Genomic DNA, 25,660 nt, shown 5'->3' on the forward strand with positions numbered 1-25,660 from the left:
TGACAGAGGTTAAGCTTAACATTTTTGTTTGTAAAATGCTTTAGGAGAACTTGAAGAGATTGGTTTTTTTCCTGCTCTGAAGAGGGCATAATGCTCTACCTATATAGGAGGCCTTTTATATTGTAGCTGCTCTTTTTTATTGTTATTATTTTTGAATTTATGCTGACTAGAAGAACAAGTAAATGACCTTTTTTCATGATAGTTGAAAATGTGGGATGCTGTCCTCCAGATACTCCACCACAATATAGAACTCCATAATGCTTGGGCCATGGGGTTTCCTGTTGCTCTGGTTAAACAAAGCAAACAAACAAAAACCAGCTGATTTGGGTGCAAAACCACCAAGGAAGCAGGACATGAGACACCTGCTCCTGAGGAAGGCAGATAGCCAAGTTCTTGGGGGTGATGAACAAGGAAACTGTCATGTCTTGATTGATTCCTCCTGTTGTCAGAGAAACAGGATTTCACAAGCATTGATCTTAATCGACTGGACTGCCTCAAAGGAAAAAACAAACAGCACGGTCACTCTCTTCCTAACAGACAAAACTGTTGGACCCTCCAGGAATGCCTGTTTGGATCAGAGAAGTTAATGCTATTTTTTATTTTATTTTTTGTATCTCAGAAAGATTTTCTTATTTTCTAGGTTGAAAGAAATAGAGGAGAGGTTACAAGGCTTAAAGGCATCTACCATATCGAAAACACCTGTCTTAAAATTTAAGGTATGTATGTCTAGGTTTTTACTAAATGTTTTTACTAAATGTTTTGCTTGTAGTAAAAGTGCACTTGAGTTATTCTACCTTTTTTTTTCCATGTCCATAGACATAATGTTGGTAGAAGAGTTTGAATTTGTATGGATGTGTGTAAACATGTTACTACATTCATATATTACATTTTATTACAAATATATATGTTTATATGTAAATACATAAGCCAACGTATAGATTGTTACATTACATACACGCACAACCATGTGGGAAGGTAAAAGTCATTTGGCAAATTACAAAAATCACGTATCTTAAAAATTTTCACTTTTATTTTGTCAACTAACCCATTTTCTTTGGGGACTACTTCTAACATGTCACACCTCTGAGTAAATCTGACTGAATTTCCTCCAGCAGTGGATTTTCCTTCCAAATTACTCTGGTCTGACAGTTAGGACAAGTTACTTTTAGTCTCATGAAACAGATTGCTTCCTAATCGGCTCTGTAAATCGCTAGGATTTCATGTCACCGGGAAAAGACATTTTCTAGCTTCTTCGTGGGATACGCAACACTTCGTATTTGCTCTACTATATCCTAAAATATTAAATTATAAAAATGTGACATGATAGATGAGAAGAAAATAGATCATTGTTCTTAACTTGCCATTTTTCTTTCCTTCTGAGTTCAGAAGCACTTCCAGAAGCCAAGGTCAATCCTGAGCCATGAAAAAGAGGAAACTAACCATAATTCAATTTGTCATAGCCTTCTCATTTTTATCACGGCTTAAAAACACATGTTGTTCTATTATCTCTACCGTCAAAGAAGCTGGAGTCAGACTGATACTCCTATAGCTCTGTGCAAAGAAGACTCTTCACTCAGCTCTGCTTAAACTGAAGATTTCTTTGAACAGATGCTTTTTAGAGGGAGTAGGAAGGGAGGGGAAAAGAAAGGTGGAAGAAGAGAAGACTGTATCAATCCAAATTGCTGCTAGGTATTTTTCCAACGCTATGCGTCTTTTTTTCTTACCCTTACTAAAAGAAAGACGTTTGACTTCTTTATGCTAGTGCTCCTAGTGTAAAGCAGTGCTTTGCACTGGTGACTCCCATTGCTTGAGTACTGTGCTGGAGACAGACCTCAAGGGGAGGTGAGGAGACCTCCAGGAGAAGAAGGAGGCTTTCTATGAATCTGTGGCAAGGGGCCTCTGCCAAGGGAGGATTTCTACAGGATGACATTGAACAATGATTGATTGCTCATGAGCAAGCCAGTCCAGCTAACTGAGGGTGATGACTAGCTTGTTGAAAGAGAAGGAACTGCTTTGGAGGTACTGACTAGTAAGCACCTTGGTTCTTTCGTGCCAGACCTAAGCTCTAGATGGTCATGAGTTACTACTATTCAGGGCAAATGCTTGATCCACAAATTACTTTGGTCCGTGCAATGCAGGCAACTGGATTCTTTGGTCCCTGATCTCCTTAGGCTGTATTGCACAACCAAATGGGTACATATGGTTGTAATGAAAAGGATTAGCCAGAAAATAAAAGCGTGGGGAATGGTGCAATACCTACCTCTTTATGACTCTGTGGTTCATGAAAATAACAGTGTTGTAAGGTGATTTTCAGTCACCATATGGAAGGGGAGAGCAGGATGTACCTCAGTTGCTCCTTACTGAGATGGAAATTAATTTAAATCTGGACTTGTTAGTGTGCTGGCCCAAAGTGATTCATGATTCCTTAGCACTTCTAATTCACAGAAGCTTACAGAAGCTTCTGTGGTTACAGAAGGTTACAGAAGGTTACAGAAGCTCTTCCAGAAGAAGCTCCAGGTAGTACTTCACCCAGTGGTTTTTATATAGCATCATCTGACAGTGATGTCAATGTTGACAAAAACAATCACAAATTTATGTAAGATACTAGTGTTTTACCACCTGTACAAGAATTATGAGTGTTTAGTAGGATGCTGATGTGCAACCTTATCGGAGAGGAGGAAGACTTTAAACTGAATATAAAAATGTGCCAGAGTAATTCAACACGCAACTGTCCAGTCAAATTCCCCATGTAATACTGATGAAGTCTGTTCTCTTTGTTAAGGCTGCAGAATGTTCCCGCGCAAAGGAATGGGTAGAGACTGCTGGAGAGGTCTGTATTTCCTCTCTGTGGGAGGAAATTTGGGATCCTCCAGGCTAAAAGGCAGAACATAAACATGAACTGTAATTGCCTTCTGTCTCTTCTGTTTTAACTTCACCACTGAACATGTTCATCTATCCCCCACACTCATTTATGCACAAAAGGGCTGAGCTGTCTCACTTGTGTTGTCTCATTCAGCTATTTTATTTTTCTTTTCATTCTGAAAAAACATCAGTCTTAAGTTGAACGGCTGAGTATTTGGCTCAGCTTCTGCTTAACATAAAAATTAATTATGACTTCTGCTTATGAATCATAACCGGCAGAAAAGTGCTATCCTGAAAGGTCATGTTCTTAAAAATTGCTTCTCTGCTCTTAAACATTTACAGTGAAGTATATGTGAAGTGCCTCACTCCTGCTTCATGGAGAAACATCAAAATTAATAGATGCTTTCTAGAAAGATTTTAGTCCTCTGTTCCCAGCAGGTTTCATCAGATTGTAGTCTTCTCTTCAGCCACTTTGCAACAGTGCTAGGAGTCTAATGGCTGCAATTTAAAGGACTTTATTTTTGGAAGACTTACTTTCGATTTTTAGTGTGTGCTGCTTTGGTATTGATCTGTTGCCACCCCTTAAAGTACCCTCCGCTTGGTACTTTTGTCTTTGTAAACTTTTCCAGAGGAAATGAGAGAGCTGGAAGATCACGTTGAAAGGCTTGCACACGTAAGAAAATACATAGCAAAGAACACTGTGGTCCAAGAAAATGTCATCTGTCTGTGGGTGCTGTTAATCTTCTGTTTACCAGTAGAAAAAATGGAATAAAAGCCATGTACCTTGTAACCATTGCAAATATTTACCTTTTGAGATTCTCACCTAGTCTGTACTTGCCTAAGGTGAATTCATGAAAACATCTTTAAACTATCTCCTAGCAAGCATTAAGGTGGCAGTCACTTTCTGATTTCTTTCTGAAGCAGAAAGACCGTAATCGTGTACTCCAAATGCGGTATACAGGCATATCAGATGGACAGGGTTAGAAGTTACTCAGTTTAAAGGATTACACAGTGAATGTCTGTTCCTATTGTATTTAAAGATGAGACAGCTTTTTGTCCAAACTGCAAAAATGTAAGGCTCTTTGTAAAGTTTAATTGAAAGGAGAGCTGCTTTGAACTAGGCTAGAGTAATAATATAGATGACAATTAGCAGTGCTTTGCAGCATATGACATTGAATAGCTTTACTGAAGACCTAGATTTTTTTTCTATTGAATTGGGACTTGTGTGTTCTTTTGGATGGAAGAGGTGGAGTACCAGTGCCAAGTAAGAGGAGGAAGAATGTTTTGTTCAGGGCTGGAATCTGATAGATGAAACAGACCATTATTTCCACACCCTCGCTCCATGTGCTGACATACAGTGAAGGCGTGTGGGAATCCAAGTATTCTCCACATGCACTTAGCGGGAATTAAGTCATTTCTCTTGCCAGTTCAGCAGCAGTGCATTAATAGTTGCTTGGTTGTAGTGCCTTGCAAACTGGCACTATTGGGAAAGTTACAGTGAAGTTCTGATAATGGTAAAATTAATCTCTCGTATAAGAAAATATTCTAAAGGTTAAAAAGTATCTGACTTTTGAAAATACTTTTGACTACAGAGTTTTACATTTGATGTTTCTAGGAGACGATGTCTGAGGATTGGTAATGGGATACGAAGCCATTCACCTCTAGGTCACTGTTGAATCCCGGCCCAGGTTGGTAGTGACCAGAAGTCGTTACCACTGATGCATGTTCAGTGACCTTTGTCAGATGGGTTAGTGGTTGCAGTCCGGATTCACTCAGCTTGCCTCTCAGTGCTAAAGGCAGTCCTTTCGGAGCAAGTCACAGTAGCTTTGGACAGCAGGGGAGTAGCCTGCAGGGTAGCTCGGTGTGCTGTACCTAGGCAGTGGTGCCTAACGCGTGATGTGGTGGCACTTTTGACAAGCACCATTCTGTTCACTGAACACCAGATATTTTTAAGAGGTTGTACCAGCCTGCACATGTGTGTGTGACTACCATGAGAATTCTGTGTGTTGTCTTTAATACTTAGTTTAGCTTGCATTTCTACTTCCTTGATGGTGTATGTAGCAAAATGTGTCGTGGAATACTTGGTGAGGGTAAGATCAAGGAGCTGTGGTAGTCTTTGGAAAGAGAAATCAGACTTCGGTCTTGTGAAACTCATCACATATCCTTAGTGTCTTCCAAATTCTTCTCACTTTACCCCTTCCAGTGTTGGTAGACTTGTTTCAGTTCAATTATCCAACTTGTTTTTCAGTTTTTGAACTATGCAGCACCACAACATGTAATAACTCTCTTCTGACAGCAAAGGGAAATGGGAAACTTAACCTGTTATGTTACACTATGTATGTTATAGTGCTCTTCCCTGTTTTGAGTTACTAATACTGTACATGTCTCTTGGTTGTAAAACAGAAATCAAATCCAGCCATGTTAGAAAGCATTACTTCCCTTATTAATGTAGATGAAATCTCTCCTTAGGTTGAGAATTTCTTCTGTATGGGATCTCCATTAGCAGTGTTTTTGGCATTGCGTGGCATCCGTCCAGGAAACAGCGGTAGTCAAGATCATATTCTGCCCAGAACAATTTGTAACCGCTTACTAAATATTTTTCATCCAACAGATCCAGTGGTGAGTTGTAATTGCAGTTGCAAGCTTTTGCCTTGAGTGTTTTTAAGCATCAGCTGTGTGATAATATGTGGTCTTCAAAGCATGTGAATCAACGCAAGTATGTTACAGCACAGGACTGTGTCTTAATTAGTATTGTATAACTGTTGAATATTTTCTACAAGTAATTGCCTTAAATATCATATATGCCTCTTTTTTCATATTAATAGGGGTAAGATGTGAGAATACCCAATGTTTTTTGCAAAGACATGAAATTTCTCACTCTAGTTCCAACTTTTATTTAACTTACTGACTTCTATTAAACGTCATATGTCTTAAGAAACTACTGCTGTTAAAAGAAACGCACACAAGCAGTTTACAAGGTACTGAAGAAAATCAAAGACTGTTTTCCCAAGGGATCCTTGAATAATAACGGATTGTTAGAGGGTGGGATAGGACTTGGGAAGGAAGTATTGGTGTAGCTTTGCCCTGTCCTTAAGCTCTTCTATAGGCAGACAGTATTCGCTGTTATCAAAGGCAGGATGTTGGGCTTCTGATCTGTATTGCCTCGGCAACTTCTTTGATGGAAGTCTGATTTGGGAGTTTCACGCTTACTGTAGAATAGTAATTTGGGGATACTTTTGGTTTTAAACTCTACCTGAAGCTGGATATCTTTCAGCTCCAAACACACTGGTTCTTGCTCATCTGATCTTGTTCAGCTCTAGCAACTCCAAAAACAGAATTTTCTTGGGACACCTAGGATGACTAGTCAGGATGCAGTCAGCAGGCCCACTCTGCAAGTAGTAATTCTGCTTAGTTCTAAGATAAATAAATGCAGAACCCTTTTCTATAGCTAAGTAAACAAGAAAAGTAAACAAAGAAAAACAAAGAATCGATAGAAAGTGACTTTTTAATAGGCATACAAACGCCCTTCCAGTTCATGGTTTGCACAGGGATCAATGAAGATTTATCAAACAAAATGTTCACATAGTTGGTTTTCCACTCTTTTTCATTGTGCAGGATCAGTTTAACTTGTGTAAAATTTGGTCTTTCTAAGCATAATGACAAACATCTGTTAATAGCAGTTTTTGTGTCAGTAAATGGGTAGTAAAGCTGTTGCAGAAAAATATGCAAATGTGTGTGTATAAGCAACTGGGCAGCTAATGTATCTCCCAGGCGGTGAAAATAAGTGAACCAGAATATAATGCCATTATTCTGTCATTTTCTAAGCTTTACTTGTTACAGATATTTTGGATTTGAGGTTGAAGAAGACTCTGTATGGGAATTTTCTTTAGTATTTTCTCAGAATTTTCTTTTCTGAATTGTTCTTGCAGGCCTATAGGTTAGAACCTTTAATTCTGAAACACTACAGCAACATTTCACCTGTCCAGATCCACTGGTACAACACTGCAAACCCTCTACCTTATGAGCATATGAAGCCAAGTTTTCTCAACCCAACAAAAGAACCTACCTCAGTAACTGATGGCGAAAGTGCTTCAACTGTACCAAGCCCAACTACTTCACCAGTCATGGTTCGACGCCACTATGGAGAGTCTATAACAAACATAGGCAAAGCCAGTATATTGGGTAATTGATTTTTATGTTCTTTTTTATATAGCATCTTCTTGTATAGCTTCATTGCTCTGTGGTGTGGTGTTTAAGGTGCAACTGTCAGCAAGCTATTCCTGGCTATTTTTAGTGTTTGTTCTGTGTAGGTGTGTTGCTTGTTTTAATCCAAACTAACATTTACTTTGAAGTAAAGATAGTTTACATAATACACTGGAGTCAAGTCTTGCAGGGAGAGGATGTGGGTCAGGGAGTTTATGCTATTGCCGCCTTATTGTTGTCTGGCTTATTGAGGTAACATCCTGGGGGTTTAATAGTTTCCACTGTACTTCATGGAAAAATGTTTTAAAGCTTGTTTTGTGACTACATGTTCTGGTATTGACAAATAGGAGAAAAATCAATCCTTATAAAGTATCACAGTTCTATTTAATTCATCATTTTACCAAGGGAAATTCAGGCTGCTTAGTTATGAAGTCTGTCCCCTTCTGGCTTTCTGATTCAAAATAAGCTCTGATTTAGTTGAGATTAAATTCACTTTCACTGGAGCTTATATTTGAGCACACACTTGCAGTTTTTGTTGACTCAAGGACTTTCTTTAGCTCTATATGTGAGATTTGGAAGAAGGTTAACATAACCTAGTGCAAGGAATCTTTCTAATCTAATAAATAGAGTGTATAAAAGCAGTTTAGTCCTTAAGTAAAAATACACAATGTTCCAAAGCAGTGATCTCTCACAGTACGCTGCTTTTTGCTGTTTTACTATAGTAACTTTAATGTCTTGTCCATAAGGTGGCAGCAAAGTCAGGAGAAAACAACACAGATTTGTTCTTAACTTTTATACCCTTCTTCCTGAGCAACCAAAATAGTCCTTCTGAAGGATGATATAGCATTTCTAAATCTCTGTAAGGGTTATGTCAACATAAGACCCCTTACCGAAAGGAGTGTCTTGAATGTCCCGATGGGATCCTTATGTTCAGAAAGTACTACCATTGTTATAAAACATTTTTGTCTTAGTCTTCAGCTTTTTATGAAAGAGGAATTACAACACATCCTTAAAAAGTTCAGAAGTGTTATTTTGTATTTTTGTTCCCTTAACTACAGTTTCCAAATTATAGCCTTTGCTTGCACACTAGATTAGTCTCATGGTGAGCAGTGTACGCTTAAGTCAGATAAGCTGTTCCCACCCTAGAAAAGCATGAATAGTGTTTTCCGTCATTCAACTCTTAATTGATGGGTGCTACAGTGACTTTAATTTGCAGTTTGATTTAGATGCTCTTGTGCTTGTGTTTGTGTTTTTTGCTTTTTTTTTTTTTCTCTCCCTGGTGAATGCAGGAGCTGCGAGCATTGGGAAGGGCCTTGGAGGGATGCTTTTTTCAAGATTTGGTCGATCTAGTACAACCACCTCACAGACACCTGAGGCCGGGAAAGATGGAGCAGAGGGGGACGACAAGAGGGCCACTACTGTTGGAACGCCGCCTTTCTCACAAAGCAGCTCAGGCTTTCTCGAACCCACATGTTAGTGACTAGTCCCCCTTACATACCCTGTGGGAACAAGACCTTCAGTGGGCTGCATGTGTGTGTTGTGGGAGGTTGGAAATGCCATAACATATGCCTCTATTTAATTTTGTTGGTTTGCTCTAAAATGATAAAAATTGAGTCTGTTCTTTTTGAATCTCCTAAGACAGCAATGTGCGTTTGTTGCTAGGAAGGCTAATGGTTTCTTGGCTGCATGAGGCAAAGTGTCTCCAGCAGGTCAGGAGAGGAGATCCTTGCCCCATGCCCAGCACTGGGGAGGCCGCACCTGGAGTGCTGGGTCCTGTTCTGGGCCCCCCAGTACAAGAGAGACCCGGGCATGCTGGGGAGAACCCAACATAGGGCCCCCAAGGTGCTGAGGGGCCTGGAGCATCTCCCTGTGAGGAGAGGCTGAGGGAGCTGGGGCTGCTCGGCCTGGAAAGGAAGAGGCTTGGGGGGATCCCAGCAATGTCCATGACCACCTGCAGGAGGGAGCCGAGAGGCCGGAGCCAGGCCCAGAGGCCGTGGGCCCAGCGCGGAGCCCCGGCGGCTCCCCCTGCCCCTCAGGCAGTACTGCTGGGCCGGGCAGGTGCCGGAGCCCTGGCACAGGCTGCCCAGAGGGGCTGAGGGCTCCTCAGGGATATCTCCAGCAGCCGCCTGGCCGTGGGGCTGGGCACCCTACTCAGGGGGGCCCTGCTGGGGCTGGGGGTACACCAGATGAACCCTGTCAGCCTCAGCTGTGCTATGATTCTATGAAGGCTGTCCAAGGACTGACTTTGTTCTCCCTGTTATCTTTTTTCCTCTTAAAAGACGTTTATGTATTTGTGTCTGTTGTTTATACACACACATATATGTGTGTATGAGTTATAGCTGATGAGATCTGTACATCAGTAGTTCCTAGACCATCACTAGGGAAAGCAAAATAATTCCTGCAGAGAATCCCACTTACCATGTATCATGAAATGGATTTTATTTAAGCTTGCCCATATATTTGCAATTCTGAAGCAATCTATATTTAAAGGCATTTATGACTGGAAACAGAGGCTGTCCTTGTCCTAGCCTGAACCACCCGGAACATAGCGAGCAATTTTAGCAGATGCATTTTTTTGGAAAAATGTAGGTACTTCCTTTACAGACACTCATACTTGATTTTATTTTTAAACTTCTCATTGCAAGGAGGGGCTTTTTGCAATCTAAGCAGTCACAAGTATTAGCACTGTTGTATCTTGTGATAGCATTCACATGATACATTGCAGGCTGTTGATCGCTGCTACTTTCAACAGATAACCTTCCTGAGTCAGTATTGAGGACAGAAACTTTGCTTTAAACTTAAGGAAATTAAACCAACGTGACAGCGAGTATTGTGGAGCTGTTGATTAGTTCCTTCTGCGGGGGTGGCACTTCAGGGCCTTCTGCACAGTTCCTGCATCCCTCTCTGCTGCAGCCCCATCCCTGCTCCATAGAAGGAGAACGTGGAGCAGAGGCCAGCGAGGCTGCAAGCAGAATGATGCAATCCACGGCCAAAGTGTTCGCTTCTGAGAGAGCGGCCGCGCGGCTTGCAGTGGGGTTTGGCTTCCTCCCAAGCTTCTGTAATGGAGACAGGGTTGGTCGGAGTGTTTTTTCTGCAGAGAGACTGATTTTGAATACACGCATCTTAGTGGAAATGACTGTGGTTGTCTCCTGGTATGCAAAGGCTCCGACTCCCTCTCCTTGCTGCGTTTGGAAGGCAGTGAAATGCTGCTGTGAAAATATGAAGGCCTGTCATTCCCTGATGCTGCTGTGCCATGACTGTGGAGGCAGCGCTTGTGTGATGCTCCATTTATGCGGTCTTGGAGCCAAGAATTAAAATTCCTTGAAATTGGCTTTGATAAATAGCTACATTTTTTACTCAATATGGGGTTTTGGCTTTTGTAGCTAAGCAGGCTTTCAGTTTTGTCCTTTTCATTCTATTGCTCCTTGTAGAGATTTTCTAACCACTAAAGTGCCTTCACAATAGGTTAGCCATTGGCCCAGTTAAACACGCAGTGAAAATTACTTTGAATGTGTTATTAATCAAAGCAGCCATTGAAATGAAAGGATAACTGCTGAAATATATTTGGAATAATCTGGAAATTAAAAGGGCTAGTGCAATGTAGGAACTGCTCGATTTCAGAAAGGGCATGTAGTATTGCGTGTAGTCTCCCTGTACAGCTGCTAGAGATGCAGAAAAATTGTTTATTGCTGAAAGTTCTGAGCCATCCACATTCTGACAAAGTTTCCCAAGGGGGTCCCAACATTTCCTGGATACTTCGGTGTAGTTATCCCAAGGAGCATAAATAAATGTATTTCCATCATTACTATGTGGAAAACAGACACTTAAAAAAAAACACGGGATTTTTCCAAGCTTTTGGTTTGGTTTCTGTTTTGTTTTTGTTTTTTTCCTGAACTAAGCACCACTCATAGGTCAGGTTTGTGCTACATGCATGTACATTAAAATGTATGTATGTGTTCTTAAAAATTGCAGCTGATTTATATGAGCGTACTGTTAAATGTGAACAGAGGGGTTGTGTGCAAGCAAAACCAGAACCTAAGTCTGAGAGAAAAATATGCAAGGATTTCTTCCACTGACATACAGTTCTAACGACATTTCTGTTTCTCGTTCAATTTCTAGTGGAACTGGAGCACAGGATTGATTTCGAGCTCAGGGAAGGTCTTGTGGAGAGCAGATACTGGTCTGCAGTCACATCACACACTGCCTATTGGTCATCTCTGGATATTGCTCTTTTCCTTCTAACCTTCATGTACAAGCACGACCAAGATGATACCGACAAATCCAATTTAGACGCTATTTGAATTTTTGACTGGGTATGGGGAGGGATGGGAAAGGAAATTTTAAAACGAATGGCACAAAACTGATGTCTTACTGTTAAACTGCAGTATATATGGCATGGAGGTTTCAGGTTTAAGTGCATGTTTGGATTTTTTCCTGTTTCTAAAGAGCAAAAATGATTTGTATTTAAAAGCACTTTATAGTTTTAAACATTTTGCAGTGCTTAATTAGACCTGAAATTATTCCAAATTCTTGTTAACTTTGACTGTATAAAGAGCCGATACAATGTGTAGCATCCCGTAAGCACAGTTGTGCAGTGTGCTTGGGTGACATACTTGTTAATGACCATAATTGCTGTTTAGTTCATTGAAGTATAAAAGATTAGTTGATTAAAAAACTAAATTAATTTCCATTAACAAAATATACGTTCCTTACAAACCTAAAACTGCCATGTTCTGATGTTTTATGTATCAGTAAATAACAAACGGTGGTGTCATTTTTCTAGGACTTTATTCAGCTCCACATCCTATTGTCCACATTACCATTGAAAGACCATTCTGACTGCTGGCTTCTGAGAGCATATTATACGTGACACATTTGGAAACTAATGCTGAAAAAGCATGAAGCAAATATTTGAAAAACTGTAATTATAATTTATTATCTCTAACTGTTTCATTTTATTCCAGTGTATAAAACATTACTTTTTTACTGGTTTCTTTTGACATAATTTAAGAACCACATTTATTTTCTACAGTGTTAAGACTTTTTCTCAGAAATACATATCTTTGTACTACTATTCAAATGAATATATGGACACTGTGGCACACTTTAAGTATTTTTTCATTAAAATAAATATTTGTGGTTTCACACAAATGACATTAGTCACCTTCTTCTCAAAGGTAAGTAACTGCTTTGCTAGGCCTTTGCTTTTTAGGCTCCAAGCGTTTTTCCAGAATATATGAAGGTTTTGACCTCACATTAGCCTTGGTGTGCAGAGGATCCAGCTGTCTTTTGCCTGCCATTATTAAATGTACATATGTGTGTGTTTGTATAAAGTTGTATGCATATATGTGTGTATATATATGTACAAGGAACCTATCGAGAGGAAAGAGAGCAGCATAAAATAAACTTGGTGAGGCCTGAGAATACCAGAACTTAGATTAGATTTGTATCTGAAAGTAATTCAGGAGTTGTGAAGAGAGAAGTGTCGTGATGAAAGGAAATAATCTCCAAATGAAACACTAAAAGGTCGTTGCTGAGATTTTAAAAACATGCGAGGCTCTGGAGAAGAAGTGTCAGATATACGGCCTCAGAGCTGCCTCTGGCTCAGGTATTTATGATCTGTATGGCACATTTAGAAGCTGCAGAATCTAAACTAATGTTTAAAAAAAATGAGGCCGTGGTGTTGGTGAATAGCTGTGTTCTCAATGTAAACAGATGTGCTAACATCAGCCCAAAACAGCAGACAGCCTCAGCCAGCGGTTAAGAGATGTGGAAACCACCCAGGCTTCCCGTTCTGAAATCCAGGAGGGAGAGGGCGGCTCTTCTCCCAAATAATACTGCTCAGGCTGTTTCTTGCCGTAGGCCATGGTGCAGTAGGGAAGGAATTAGGCCTGTGTGTTGAGGGTATGGATTTAGGAATAATTATAAAGAGATAAAGACTAAAAGGGGAGGGGAAGGGGGAGAGAAGGTGACAGAAACAGCACTACCATAAATGCAGTGAAATAAAACTGAACAAAGGTGGGTGGCTGGGTGCTGTAAAGGACAAAGCATCAGTGTGGAACTCTGGAAAGAAATCCTTTTGGCCTCGGTGAATTGTAACTCTAGTGTCTGGCACGTTTACCTTGGTTGATGAGTAATCATTAAAAATTAAAATCAACCCTTTAAGAGAGGGAAGATTGACACCTCTGCTCCAGAAAGCAGGCTTTTGTTTACATTACTGGTTTTCCAGATAAGTTGTTTAATTGACTCTTCCTAAATAGGAGAACTCGAACATAAAAGGAGAATCTCCTTTTATATTTAGAGCACGCAAAACATTTCCAAATGTGTACAGTCTGTGCTTCAGTACTTTGAGTTGGATAATGTCACTGCTGTGCTATCCCCTTATAGCACTGCATCAACGTTAGATCTCTTCTTCAGTGCTGTAAACAAAAGGGGCTTAATTCCTGTAATGCTTGCGGTCTGTGCGAACTCTGCCGTTGTCCAGAACGTGTTTCAGATTTATGGGATAGCAGTTTCCCCCGCATCAGGACGTGCTGGTGCTTGCTCACTGCTCTCCCTATAAGGGGTGAGATCCCTGCGTGCCTGCTGTGCACCTCTGGGTAAAGCAGGGAGAAGTCCCCCAAAGTCCCCCACGAGCTGCTGCGAGAAGGCAGAGGAAGGACCAGGACCTGTTCATCGCGTTGCATTTTTTTCTGATTTAGTGGATTATGATTCTGTTCCAACTTGTGACTTCATGAAGCATCTACTAATCTCTGAGCTTAATTACAAAGAGAAAGCATACCTAAAGAATAAATGGGAATCTATTCTAAAGTGCATGCGAACACATTAAGCATGCTGTAGGCAGACTTTCATCTTTTTAATTCTCAGGAAAACATCTCTTATCCTCTTGCTGAGATGAAATGCTGTATGGTAATTGAATTTTGAAGTCGTTCGAAAAAAGGTTGCCCCGTTTCTCTTCTACGGTGCAACACATTCAAGTAGAGTCACGTCTCTGCATGCTAGAGTCTAAATTTCATGCTTAAAGCTTTCTGGTCAGATGGTCCGCAGCATAATATAGAGCTGGAATGTCCTGGCTTCCAATTACTGACTTGTTTTCATTTGCAAGAACGATGTTTAGCTTTACAAGCTGTGTTGACTGGTGCTTTTTCTTGAGAAACTAAGATAAAAGAAACACACTGCGTTGTTGTCCGTCTTCTGACAGATACTGAGCTGTTTTCCGAAAAGTGTCCTTGAGTTCTTTGTCTTAATTTGACACTTGGAGGGTTTTTTGCTACGAGGTCATTTTTGCAGATGGTCAGCACTTTTTTTTTTTTTAGCACTGGACTCCATCCCTTTCCTCCTAACTCTTCTGCCGTGGCTGTGCCCTAACATCACATCCCCTGTATACGCTCCCCTTTCTTTGTTTGCCACTGTTTCTGGTGCCAGGGACCCTTTGTTTTATTTTCCCATGACAGTCTAGCTGGCCACCTTCAGCACTAGGCTGAACTGAAAGATGTGTCCCGTTCTCATGTCTATATCACACCTGGCTGCCGCCTCTTCCTCCTTTATGACTCGGTTGTCCTGGTGCTCCTTTCCCATGCCACTTGTCAGCAGAGCTGAATGTGCCCGTAGCTAAATGGGTGGGAATTATTTATTATTTTTTTTTCAGTTCATTAATCCCTGTCAACTCTTTGCAGTTAGATAGTTAATGTCTATCAGTGCGCCCTCTGCCTAGGAAATTTATTTCAAATTTCATTCCATTTCCCATTTTTCTGTTGGTAGCTTGGAGCTGAGGTTTCTGCCTTCACATTTTTCTGCTCGAGCCGGGCTGGAACCGAGCGGCAGTGGGGTCAGACAGGGCCATGTCCCTGTTCCTCACCATGCACCTTCAGCAACGGTGAGGGGTTCAGGAAGCTTTCACACACCAAGACCCAGTAACATGCTTCCATATGTCATTTTCAGTTTTCCAAGCATTATCTTACTGGCTGCTCTTCATCTGCAATCGTAGTGACCACTTTTGGTTATTTCACAAGGAGTCCACATCTATTGTCTTTGTTGACCTTGTGAAAAGCCTAAAAATCTTCCAAATGTCACCTGTGTGACAATTATTTTCTGGTTTATTGGATGGACATCAGTCTGGCATTCCTTTTGTACACTGCATTTGGACTAAATTTGATAATTATTTTCCACAAAAGCAAACTCTTCTGGTTTATTTTTTCCCCTCCCTCTTCCGCAGTTTTTTGTTCTGTTTGTTGTTGTTGTTGTTGTTATTTTTTTGTTGGGCTTTTTAGGTTTTGTTTGTTTTTTTTTTAGTACAGTTTGTCTCCTACTCATTGCTCTCAAACCTCTTCAGAAGCCCTCCGTTTTCATTTCTGCTTCGATTTCAGTCCCCTGGAATTGAAGCTTGCTTCGAGGCAGTGCTTGTCTCAGCATGGCCTGTGCATCCTCAGGACTTAAAAGCGCCGTGGAAGCTTTGCAACGCGCTTGAAATCCCAGGGGCACGTATTGCTGTCATGATCTGGGAGACTTCTCCGAAAGCCGAGTGTCAGCAGAGCCCAGATGGATGTGTTTAGCTTTCAGGATGGGTGTGCGTGTTCTCCCTCACCGTCACTGCCATCAGTCAGCTTCGCTCGGGGCCTGACAGCATTTGTCCTCATAGCACTGCCAGTGAGCAGCAGATCGAGGCTGGCCTCTCCAAAGAGGGGTTCCCCAGACTTGGTGGGATTCCCCTTTCCCCCTTGGGGCCCCCGTTTTGCTGTATAGATGTCACAGTTCTGTGTTGCTCCACATGCTGTTACAGAACCACTTAGAAAGGCATGCGAGGCTTCTGACGCTGACAGTGCCTTGACACGGCCTCCTCTTCCCAGGAATTAAAAGGAGACGTCTAATGTATGGGCAGAAATGCCTGGCTGTCAAGCTTTCGGGTCATCCTGGAGGCCAGTGCTCTCTGGGCCCTTTAGAAAGCAATTTCCAACGCCAGCTGTTTCCACTGCACCGCCCTATCTGCCAGGCGGCGGCTGCAGTCCTTTCTTTCCAAAAAGTCCCTGGGTCCCCAGCAAACCCCAGGAGTGCCAGGAGGCATCTTGTGGGTTTGAAACCTTCAGTGACTTACCCAGAGAGTTCTCATTTGACAGTTCTGTGGGCATCTGCCGCAGATCTGCTCCTTAAATATGTCCTTACATATTAAGGACATATAAATATATATATATATATGGATATTAAGTATGTCCTTATATATGTTATAAATCTGTTTCTTAAATAAAATGCCATTCCTTGCAGCTACTCTGCCCGTCCCTGGTCCCTCATCGACCGTAAGCGTGGACAAGGGAGAGGGAGAGGGGAGAGGGGATGCGCAAACTTCTCATCGGGCTGTGGCTGTAACCACACACTCAAGACCCCACATCTGATTTGTTCCTGCTGGTTTTAGGGCTCTTTCAGTTTCTCTCTGGAAGTCAGTACCTCATCTCAGGGTAGTCCGGTACTTTGTACTTAGAGTGTTGATGTTTCGCTATGCCCCTTGGTAAGAAGGTCTTTGACTTCCAGCTTAAAACAGGCTTTTCAAGCGTGTTTCTGCACCAGAACATCTCAGTTTTGGGGGTTTAACTGCTTTCTGCAGTTTATACGAAGTATCATTTAGCTTGGGTTTTGAATTTATAATATCTGTTTCAAGTAGAAATGATTGAATTTTACCAAGTGCCTTATGAATCCAGATTTTTCCTGATACATCACCAGTAATGTGGCAGACCACCTCAAGCAGCCCGTGTGGTCCTGCCCATGCTCCGTCCCCACCAGCCAGCTCCCAGCCCTGCTGAAACAAAGAGCTGCCCTCGGGTTCGGTGACGTTGGGATCCTGTTCCGAGTCCCCGTAACTGTGCCTGGGTGAGTGCCTAACATCGTGTTAGGTGGTGGAATAAACATCTCCGGCACGCCGCCTGCCCACGTGGGCGCATTTCCCACTGAGAATCCCTGAAAATGGCAAAAATCTCTGCGCGATGAAGATGAGCCCTCTGAAACATGCGAAAATGTTTTGTCTTTCCACCTTTTATCCCTGTGCTAAAGGGCCAGACGAGGAGCACGCACGTTTCCAGCCTAAAACTGCCAGCGTCCTCTTGTGCTAACTTCCCAGAATATTAAATACTGTGGGACCTGTCAGAAATGATTTTCACAACTGTAATTATTTTTAACTGATGCTTGCGTTTAAAAATAACCTTGAAAGTACTTTCAGCCTTGCTAGACATGCTTTCAGGACGGAAATGGTTAGACCTAGTTGCAAAGGAGGACGGGTCACTTCCAAAACAAACACTGCTCATCTCCCCGCTGCCGTCTTACCGGAGCGCACTGAGGGAAGGAGAGGGGGGGTTGCTTTGTGGTGGTTGCAGGAAAAAGAGGGCAGAGATGTTCCCTCTGAAGATGCTTGCTCTGCTGTCACGGAAGAAACCTGCCACCTCCTCGTGCCGGGGAGGGACCTGTCTGCAGCCGGCGGTGGGAGGCAGGCAGGAGAAGCAGCAGGCAGGAGCGGCAGCGATGAAATCAAGGCAGGGCTTGGCAGCAGCCTGATGCCTATCAGCCGGCACGTGCTGAACATGTCGCAGCTTGATGCTCCTGGCAGGAGCTGTGGGCGCAAGGCGGAGGGAAGGGAGCTGCTGAGCTGCCTGACCGGGGGGGTCTCGGTCCCAGGTCTGGAGCAGGCACCCTGCAGGGTCCCCAGGGACCCTAAGCATCCTTCTCAGCCTGTCCTGATGGTTACGGGTGCACTGCCCCTTCCCAAGGGGAGCAGTGGGGCTGCCATCCTGCCCTAGCAGCACACAAGCGTCTCTTCCTTCACCAGAGCTGCATAAATTGGGATGCTGATGGCTGAAGCAGGGAGGGACCGCTGCGTCCCGCCAGCTTCCCACCCGGCACCGCGGGGCTGCTTTCTAGGGATCACTTCCCTTCCCTTCCCAAGTCGCTGGGCTGACCGCGAGTCGCGCTTTTGACATCTGCATCCACGAGGGCTTGGGAAAGAAGCGCTGAGGACTCGCCGCCCCGCGCTGCCCTCCCTGCGGTGAGGTTTGGTTCCGAGCGGCCCGAGCCAAGTGGCGGTGCCTGAAAACATCTGCAGGCGCAGTCCTGTTATTCCCATATTCTGCAGCGCTTCCTATTCTTTTAATTAGCTTCAGGGCGGCATCCAGCTGCCCAAGGAAAAGCAAGAGTGTAAGGATGTTGCAGCGAGCGTTTTGCCAATTTTTTGTTGCGTGTCGTCATCACGATGGCATCCACAGCCTTCTTGGATTTACGATTTACGGTGACGTGTTCGTAGCCTTCTGTGGAATACTTCTGGGGGAAGCAGGAGCTCTGGCTGCAAGCTGTGTCTGGGTAAAGCGCTGAGGTCCTCGCGAGTTGAGTCGGCGGTATCTGGAAAAAGGATGTGAGGGTAAATGTAACGCGGGTAAATGTACTCCGTGCGCTATGTACGCAGGCACAGCGCACTTGTTTCTCCACAGTGGAAGCCGTGTTTTAAAGCAGGGCTTTAAAATGAGCCTAAAAGCGTCTGCAAAATCATTTACTCCCTCCAAACAATTTAGTTAATGAACCTGCTAAATCGGTTCCCGCCGGCTCTCCCTGCAGATACCCCTCCTGAACGAGATTTTCCTTTAGATTTGGATCAAACCCGATGGTTGAGTCATGATTTTGCATTCTGGCTCGGCTGCCGGAGCGGGAGTGTTGTTCACAATCTTGGCTGTTGCCATATGCTTTTTTCATCAAGTCAAAGGGTGCAACTCTCTGTTTGCTTCCCCCCTCCACTGACTCACTCCCCAAATATGCTTCTGGTTTAGGATGCCTTGGGACTTCTTCCTGACATAAGGTTTTGCGTTTTGCAGTTGGATTTGCCTCCGTGAGCCCCCAAATCCCCCAACCCTGGCGGGGATGGGGTCAAGGAGGGCAGGGGACTTGCTATGGGGTGGCAGGTTGGCCACCCGCACGTCACCTCCCGCTGTGCCTGGCAGCTCTCCTGCTTGCCCAGGAGCTCGTGGTCCCCTCCGATGTCCAGCCGGGCACTTCGCACCCCGCCTGTGGTGAATTTGGCATTTTGCCTGTTCACCTGATCCAGAAGGGAAAGCTCCCTGAGGCAGCCTCCTGCTGTCCCAGGAGCTCTCAGTGCTATCCCCTTCACTGCTGACACCAAATTCCCTTGGAGAAGGTGGGTCAGGAGCATGGGGTCGTGTCTGAGCCCCAGAGCCCAGCGTCCCGAGCACTGGGGAGTCCCCAGCACTGGATGAGCAGGAGGAAACAGCTCCCCAGAAAGCAAACCATAAATCACCCAGATGATGCTTCCTGAACCTGACCTCACCAAAATCAGGCTTGTAGCACCTGCGAGCACAGGACGGGGTTTCTGACAGCCAGCTGGGGGCTGTTTTCCATCACTTGTGTCGCAGCCATGTCCAGCAGGCCCTGCTCTGGCCACCTCACTGTGTGGGGCTGTAGGTGTACCTCCTGTCCTCACCCCCCAGAGCCCGAAAATCCCAGGGGTTGAGGGAGAGGCCAGGCAGAACAGCTCGCCTGCTTTTCAGCCGAGGAACTGAGATGCCAAGAGTTAAGCGGCTGGCCCAAAGCCAGAGCGCTTGGAGACGGGCCCATATCTTCCTTGTATTAGCTGGGACATGACCGTGGAGCATGCCTTGCCCTGCTGGAAATGTCACCCACGTTCTCTGGAACAGCTATTCTGCAGGGAAGCATCTCCCTCTCCTTTTTATTTCCCCCCAAACTGCTCTGCCTGGCAGGACAAGCCCCATCTGTTTGGCTTTCTGGGATGGAGCAGAGCAGCGCCGCGCCAGCCTTTGCGCTGGCCTTTTGAGCGTTTCTCCTTTCCTAGAGCTTCGCCTGGAAAGTTAACTCCAGGCTGACCCAGGCAGGGAGCTCTCCCAGCTCCTGTGGCTCTGTGACTCTCTGCCCCCGGGCCGTTTGGGCACAGAAGGTGGCGGTCCTGCGCCAGCTGAGATGCGAGCCCTGCTCCCAGGACCCAGGATCTCGCAGGAAGGGATCCTGGGATCCCCCCGTCTCCACTTGACAGGGGGCTCCGTGTCCGTGTTGGGTCCCTTCTGGGGAGGACACGTCACTTATGGCCACCCCGCTGCAGGCTGGTCGTCCACATGGTGCTGGCGACCTGTCCTTTGAAATCCTGCCGTGGCTCCTGCAAGGCACTGACTCCTTTCCAAGGGATTTGCTGAACTTCGGGTTCTTGCTATGATTTTCCTTTTCCTTGTTCTTTCCAGTGCTGCTATCACTATTCTTCCTGGCCAGGCACTGTCATCCTTCCGTGTCATCATTCAGGAGGTGAGGGCAGGCAGCGGTGCTTCCCTGCAGGGAACTGATGTTGCAGTGACCTGCCTGCTCAGCCGGCAGCATCTCCAGCACCCCAAATAAGTAGGAATGATGTGAGCAGACCCTGGCTGCACCACAGCCCTGTAGGGAGGCAAGGGGCCTCTGTGCTTGGAAAAAAACCAATCCTCTGGCAGCCAGATCTCCTGGACTCAGCCTTTAAGGAAAAAAAAAAATAAAATCTCCCAGAGGAGCTGATGGAGCCCAACGCTTGTGTTATTTAAAAATGAGCAGAATAAAGGGCTAGAGGCTGCAAGCCCGGGATAAACAGCATTGGCTTCACAGGACCTCGGTTAAAACCCCTCAGGGAGGAAAAGCACAGCAGACGGCCAAAATAGGTCTCTCCTCCTCTCCATTTCCGTGTTTCTGTGTAGATGGGAAAACAAGTGAGGTCCTGGGAATATCTTGTTGCCTCTGCACATCCCGGCACGCTGCTGCAGCACTTCCATCGGGGCGTGGGGCAGCGCCACTGCTTTTGCTCATCCCCTGCCCAGGCTGTGGGGCCGGGTTTGGGACCTGCCCATCCCTGCCCGAGCAGCCACCAGTGGTGGGGATGGGGATGGAGCAGCTGAGCTGGGATTTGGGCTCTTGAGTGCAGGTGGGGTTTCCCAACAGCAGCTGGTGCTTGGTGTGGAGAGCCCTGGGGAGCCAGAGAAGGGATAAGTGCTTTCCTGGGCTGTTTTGGGGCACCTCTGTGCCGCAGTCCTACTTGAAACCATGACATCCATCACAGGGGAACCCCAACCCCAGCCACTTCTCTGCTGGGGACACCTCTCACCCAACGGCATTGTGCTGTTCTCCTTCCCGACAGCTTCCCCGCAGCCTGCTGAGCCACCTTCAGAGCCTGACCTGATTTTCTGGTGGCTTTTTTTTTTTTTTTTTCCTTTTTCCAGGACCCAGCTGGTTTCTGCCCTTTCCCGCAGTGACCACGCTTGACTCTGCACCGAGACCTCCGCCTGCTGTGCGAGAGCTGCAGGTAGGTCTCACCGGGCTGCAGCGCATGCGGCGCCATCTCCCCTCGGCCTCTCCGTTCCCCAGGGAGCAGCAGATGCGTGACACGGCCACCCGCCTGCCCTCACCGCCCATCCCATCGGCATCGCCCTGCCACACCTCGGGAGCGCTCCCAGAGCAGCTCCCCACGGCACGATGAAGTCTCTGGGCCCCCGAGCGTTTGCTGTAGCTCTGCTGCCTTCCAGGCTGCGTCTCTGGTGTCTTGGCTGGCCCCGGGGGTGGTTTTTTTAGCAGCGCCGTGCTCTCCATCCTGAGGTCACAAGGGTTTGTGCTGCCTCCTCAGCGCTGGATTCAGCACGGAGGTTTACCTGTGAGGGGCATGGTTTTGAGCTTGTCTTTGGAGAGGACAAAGCTGTTGCTCTTTCGGGAGCTTGGACGGCGGCCCCAGCATCCTCCTATTTCAGCAGGGAGCCACCGGGAGGGTTTACTGGTCTGAAAAGGGGCTGGGGTGGGAGAGTCCCATCAGCACAGAGCTGCTGCCTGGGCCAGGCTAAACACCTGGTTTCTGGCTTAGCTTTAAAAACCTCTGATGATGGTGATGCCCCCCACCCCCTTCAGTCCTTCAGCCCCCTATACACAAAATAGACTCCCCTAGGAGCTCACCTGAATCTTTCTCTGGGCGCTTTCCCCTCTCTTTTTGCCTCTCCATTGTGGAAAAGAGAACCGAGCATTTCCTCCCTCCTTCTTTAGGTAAACCCTCTGTTATCTGCCTGAAGATATTATCGAGGCTCTCTTTCTCTGGGCCAAACAGCCTGAATTCCTCTCACCTTTGGTCCCCCTCGTGTCTCAGCACGACCACCGACGAGCCAGCAGCACAGGTCCCCCCGTGTCCCAGATTCACAGAGCTGTGGGGTTGTGCCAGAAACCTCATGGAAACACAGTCCCTCCACGGCGCCCTAGGGGAAGGAAATGGGGTTTGCCCCTGGACTTCCTCTCCCCACGTCTATGCACCGCTGTGCACCTTCTAGGAGCTCACAGACCACTGTAATTTCAAGTTTTGGGGTTTTTTTGGTGGGTCAAGTTTTGGGGTGTTTTGGTGGGTTCCCTGCAACTCCCCCCCATGCCCGGTCCCGCTGAGCGCCCCCCGCTGCTCCCTGCAGAGCTGCCGGCGCTTCAGATGCGCTGCCTGGAGGTGAAGTTCATCCCACCCGGCTGATTCAATAACGCCCACCTTATTAAACCGCCCCGATCTGCTCTGTCTCTATTTTTCCAGCGCTAACTGCATTACCGCCCCGATCGCTGCTGACCTTTCCGGCGAGGACCGAAGCCAGCAAGCACAAAGCCATCCAGCTGCCTCGGCATCATCCAGCCCTGGAGCTCGCTGCGGCCACACCGGGCACCTGGGGTGGCCAGGAGGCAAGTGAAAGGTCCCCACAATAATCCTCTTTAAAAGGTGTGTTGGTTTTCTGTTTGATTCCCTGCAAAAGGAAGCAGTTTGGGGTTACTGTTATCCCAATCTAGCACCTGTGTTATTTTCTACTGTTATTTCTGTTATTCCAAATCCTCCCAGCCCTGGATGCCTCCAGCCTCAGTTTTCCTTTCTGTAAAATGGGAGAAATCCCTGTGGCTTCCTTGCCTGCGGTGTTTGTGCCCAGATTTGCCCAGGGAATTTCGGCACCCCGTGCCCGGGGAGGCTCTTCCCAACCACCCCAAACCCACCAGGATGTGCTTGGTTAAAAACCAGGCAGGAGGGCAGCTTGGGGGACGCTGGGGGTGCCCAAGTGAAGCAGTCGCACGGGACGATGGTGGCTTGCTCCCCCTGCACCCCGAGCGTGGGTTTGGGGGCAAATTTGGGTGATTCCTGCAGGGCGAAGCCGCACGATGGCTCCGTCAGCCGACCTCTCTGCGGCACAAACGCCCTGGTGCCCGCACGGCGCCTGTGTCTTTGCTCACGCGCCTGTTATCAGCCCCGATTTCGCAGCTCCGTGACGTGCGTGCTGATAAAAGCACTCGGTCGGGAGCTTTTTGTTCTCCAGCAGCGCGGGAGCAAGGGCGGCCAAACCCCGTCGGATCCGTCCTCGGCGCCCTCCTTCCTCCGCCAGCCTTCGCAGCCAGCTTTGCAGAGCTTCCCGGCCAGGGGTGGGATTTATGGGGAGGGTGTGATTTATAGGACGGGTGGGATTTATGGGCCTGCTGCTCTGCTTGTTTGGCCTTTGGGGCTTTGCAGCGCTGGGGAACTCCCTGCTCCCTGCGCCGCTGCGGCACGGCTGGCTCCGAGTCCTTAATTCCTCAGGCTTTGAATGATTTGGGGCTCGGGTGATGGATGTTTGCTCTCAGCATCGGCAGGGGGTCTGGGTTTCCCTACCCGCCCACCCCAGGCTGCCGTTGTTCCCCCGGGTGATGGGAGAGGAAGCATAAACCCATCTCCAGAGCATCCTTCTGGGGCTGCAGGGTGGGGACCGGGACACTGGCACAAGGCAGGCTGGAGCTGCAGCCAGCACCGAGCATCCCGGTACTGGACAGAGGAGGTGGGTGGCCCAGGCTGCAGTTTCTGCAATGGGAAAATCATCCCCGTGAATCCCCATCCTTGTATCTCTGGAGCACCACCAGACAGCCACTTCCCAGGGCTGGATTTGCTGCCCTAGTTCACGATTTGGGGATTTTTGCAATGCCACGGGGTCAAACTGTGCCCTGGGAAGCTCATTGCAAAATTTGCACGGGGTTGGGGGGATTCGAGCGAAGAAAAAACAATGTGGTGAAAGCCCAGAATGGGGCAGGAGATGGGGCAGGAGATGGGGCTGCTCTTGCTGGGCTTTGTCCCCAGCTCCCATCGATTCCCACCCGCTCCAGAGCGCATCCGTCCAGGTGGGAACGGTCGGGCACATCTCAGGGATGCCCCGGCTGTGGATCCCCAAACACAGAATAACAGGACAGGGCTTGGCCTCGCTGCTCCCTGCACCCACGGAGGGAAAACCCACGGGCAGGGAGCCAGCCTCCCCAGACCGTTGGGGAGTGGAGAGCCGGGGCCGCAGAGATAAGGGGAAGCGCCGGGGCAGGGCGCGCACGGTGCCGCCGGCTGCGGGGCTGCAGCTTGCACATACCGGGCAGGGTGTGGGGTGGCTTTTCCCGCAGCCCCGCTTCCCGTCACAGCAGCTGCCCTGAAAGGCCCCGAAAAGAAGCTGGGAATAATCGGTGGTGTGATTCGGGGATTTTATTTTTTTCCCCCGCTGCGTCCCAGTAAATCACGTCCAAGCAGGCGCTTTCCACTCCAAGCTTTCCGCTCTCTGGGCAGCTCTGTAGATGATGGTGTGGGAGCCATCGGATGAATTATTCGGGATTTTCATTTGTTCTTGACCAGCAGCGAGCACCAGATGCTGGGTGTTTCTTCTGGCACCCCAGAGTCGGCAGCTCCGGGGCTGCTGAGGGAGCCTTGCGTGACATTTGGGTTTGCTCGGAGCCTCAGCTCCCCCAGATAAATTCAGCCTCCCAGCCCGTACTTTGTACTCGTAAAGCCCAATGAATAGGAGGCCTTCTGGAGGTGGAGAAAAGCCAGAACGGGAGTGACAAAGGCTCCAAAAATCTGATGGACAATAGAAAATGGTTTAATGTGTTATATATTATGGGAGAGGAGGGGGGGAGAGATATTTGGACATTTGGGCTGGAGTCACCCCTTTTCTTGGGCAAGTGCAAATCAGTACGGCAGTAAAGCACCCCGTGAAGTCACTTTTAGCCAAAATCTCTACAAACTGATTGATTTCGGGGTCTTCCTCATCAAAACACAGGATCTTCCACCAAAAGTTTCTAACGAAATGATTTACACCAACCACCTGCAAAGTTACAGCACCTTGCAAAGCATCCGGAGGATAACACCGGCTGAAATTTGGTGCAAATGGGCAGGGAAAAGTACATTTGCTGGAAAAGTTGCAAAATTTGGCAATGGCCAGGCGGGAGGCCGTTCGTCCAGTGGCCCACCTGGTATAGGAGCCCCTAATAAAGAGGTGCAGGCTGGGCTCTGACCACGGGCAAGGCAGAGGAACATCCGTGATGAGAGCGGGGTCCTGGGCATAGCGGTTGCGTGACTGAGGAGCTGGGGGACATTTTTCAGCCCTGGGATGAATTAGCTTTGGGGAGAATTTACCAGGATATACCCAAATTCTCCACCACGTGGATCCAAGCCAACAGCTCCCTCTGGCTAAGGCAGATATCCAGCGGGTGCTCCGGGACCTTTCAGGGACACCCGGCGTCCGAGGACCCTGATTTGGGGCACGTTGCCTCCTTTCTGGGAACCTCACGCCGTGGGGGCCGC

General features: G+C 46.8%; 1 protein-coding gene across 2 annotated transcripts in view; it reads left to right on the forward strand.

Moving 5' to 3' along the window:
* Positions 1 to 12,206, forward strand: part of DDHD1 (DDHD domain containing 1) — a 66,378-nt gene extending 54,172 nt beyond the window's left edge. For both annotated transcript variants that reach the window (XM_035551200.2, XM_035551199.2), the window contains 5 exons: positions 641 to 716; positions 5,332 to 5,481; positions 6,792 to 7,044; positions 8,355 to 8,537; positions 11,185 to 12,206. In XM_035551200.2, the coding sequence (XP_035407093.1) occupies positions 641 to 716; positions 5,332 to 5,481; positions 6,792 to 7,044; positions 8,355 to 8,537; positions 11,185 to 11,366 (844 nt within the window). In that variant the 3' untranslated portion in view covers positions 11,367 to 12,206. The remainder of the gene's footprint in view (positions 1 to 640; positions 717 to 5,331; positions 5,482 to 6,791; positions 7,045 to 8,354; positions 8,538 to 11,184) is intronic.
* The last annotated feature ends 13,454 nt before the right edge of the window (positions 12,207 to 25,660 follow it).

Source organism: Cygnus atratus, chromosome 5 (genome assembly GCF_013377495.2).
Source record: "Cygnus atratus isolate AKBS03 ecotype Queensland, Australia chromosome 5, CAtr_DNAZoo_HiC_assembly, whole genome shotgun sequence".
Lineage (NCBI taxonomy): Eukaryota > Metazoa > Chordata > Aves > Anseriformes > Anatidae > Cygnus > Cygnus atratus.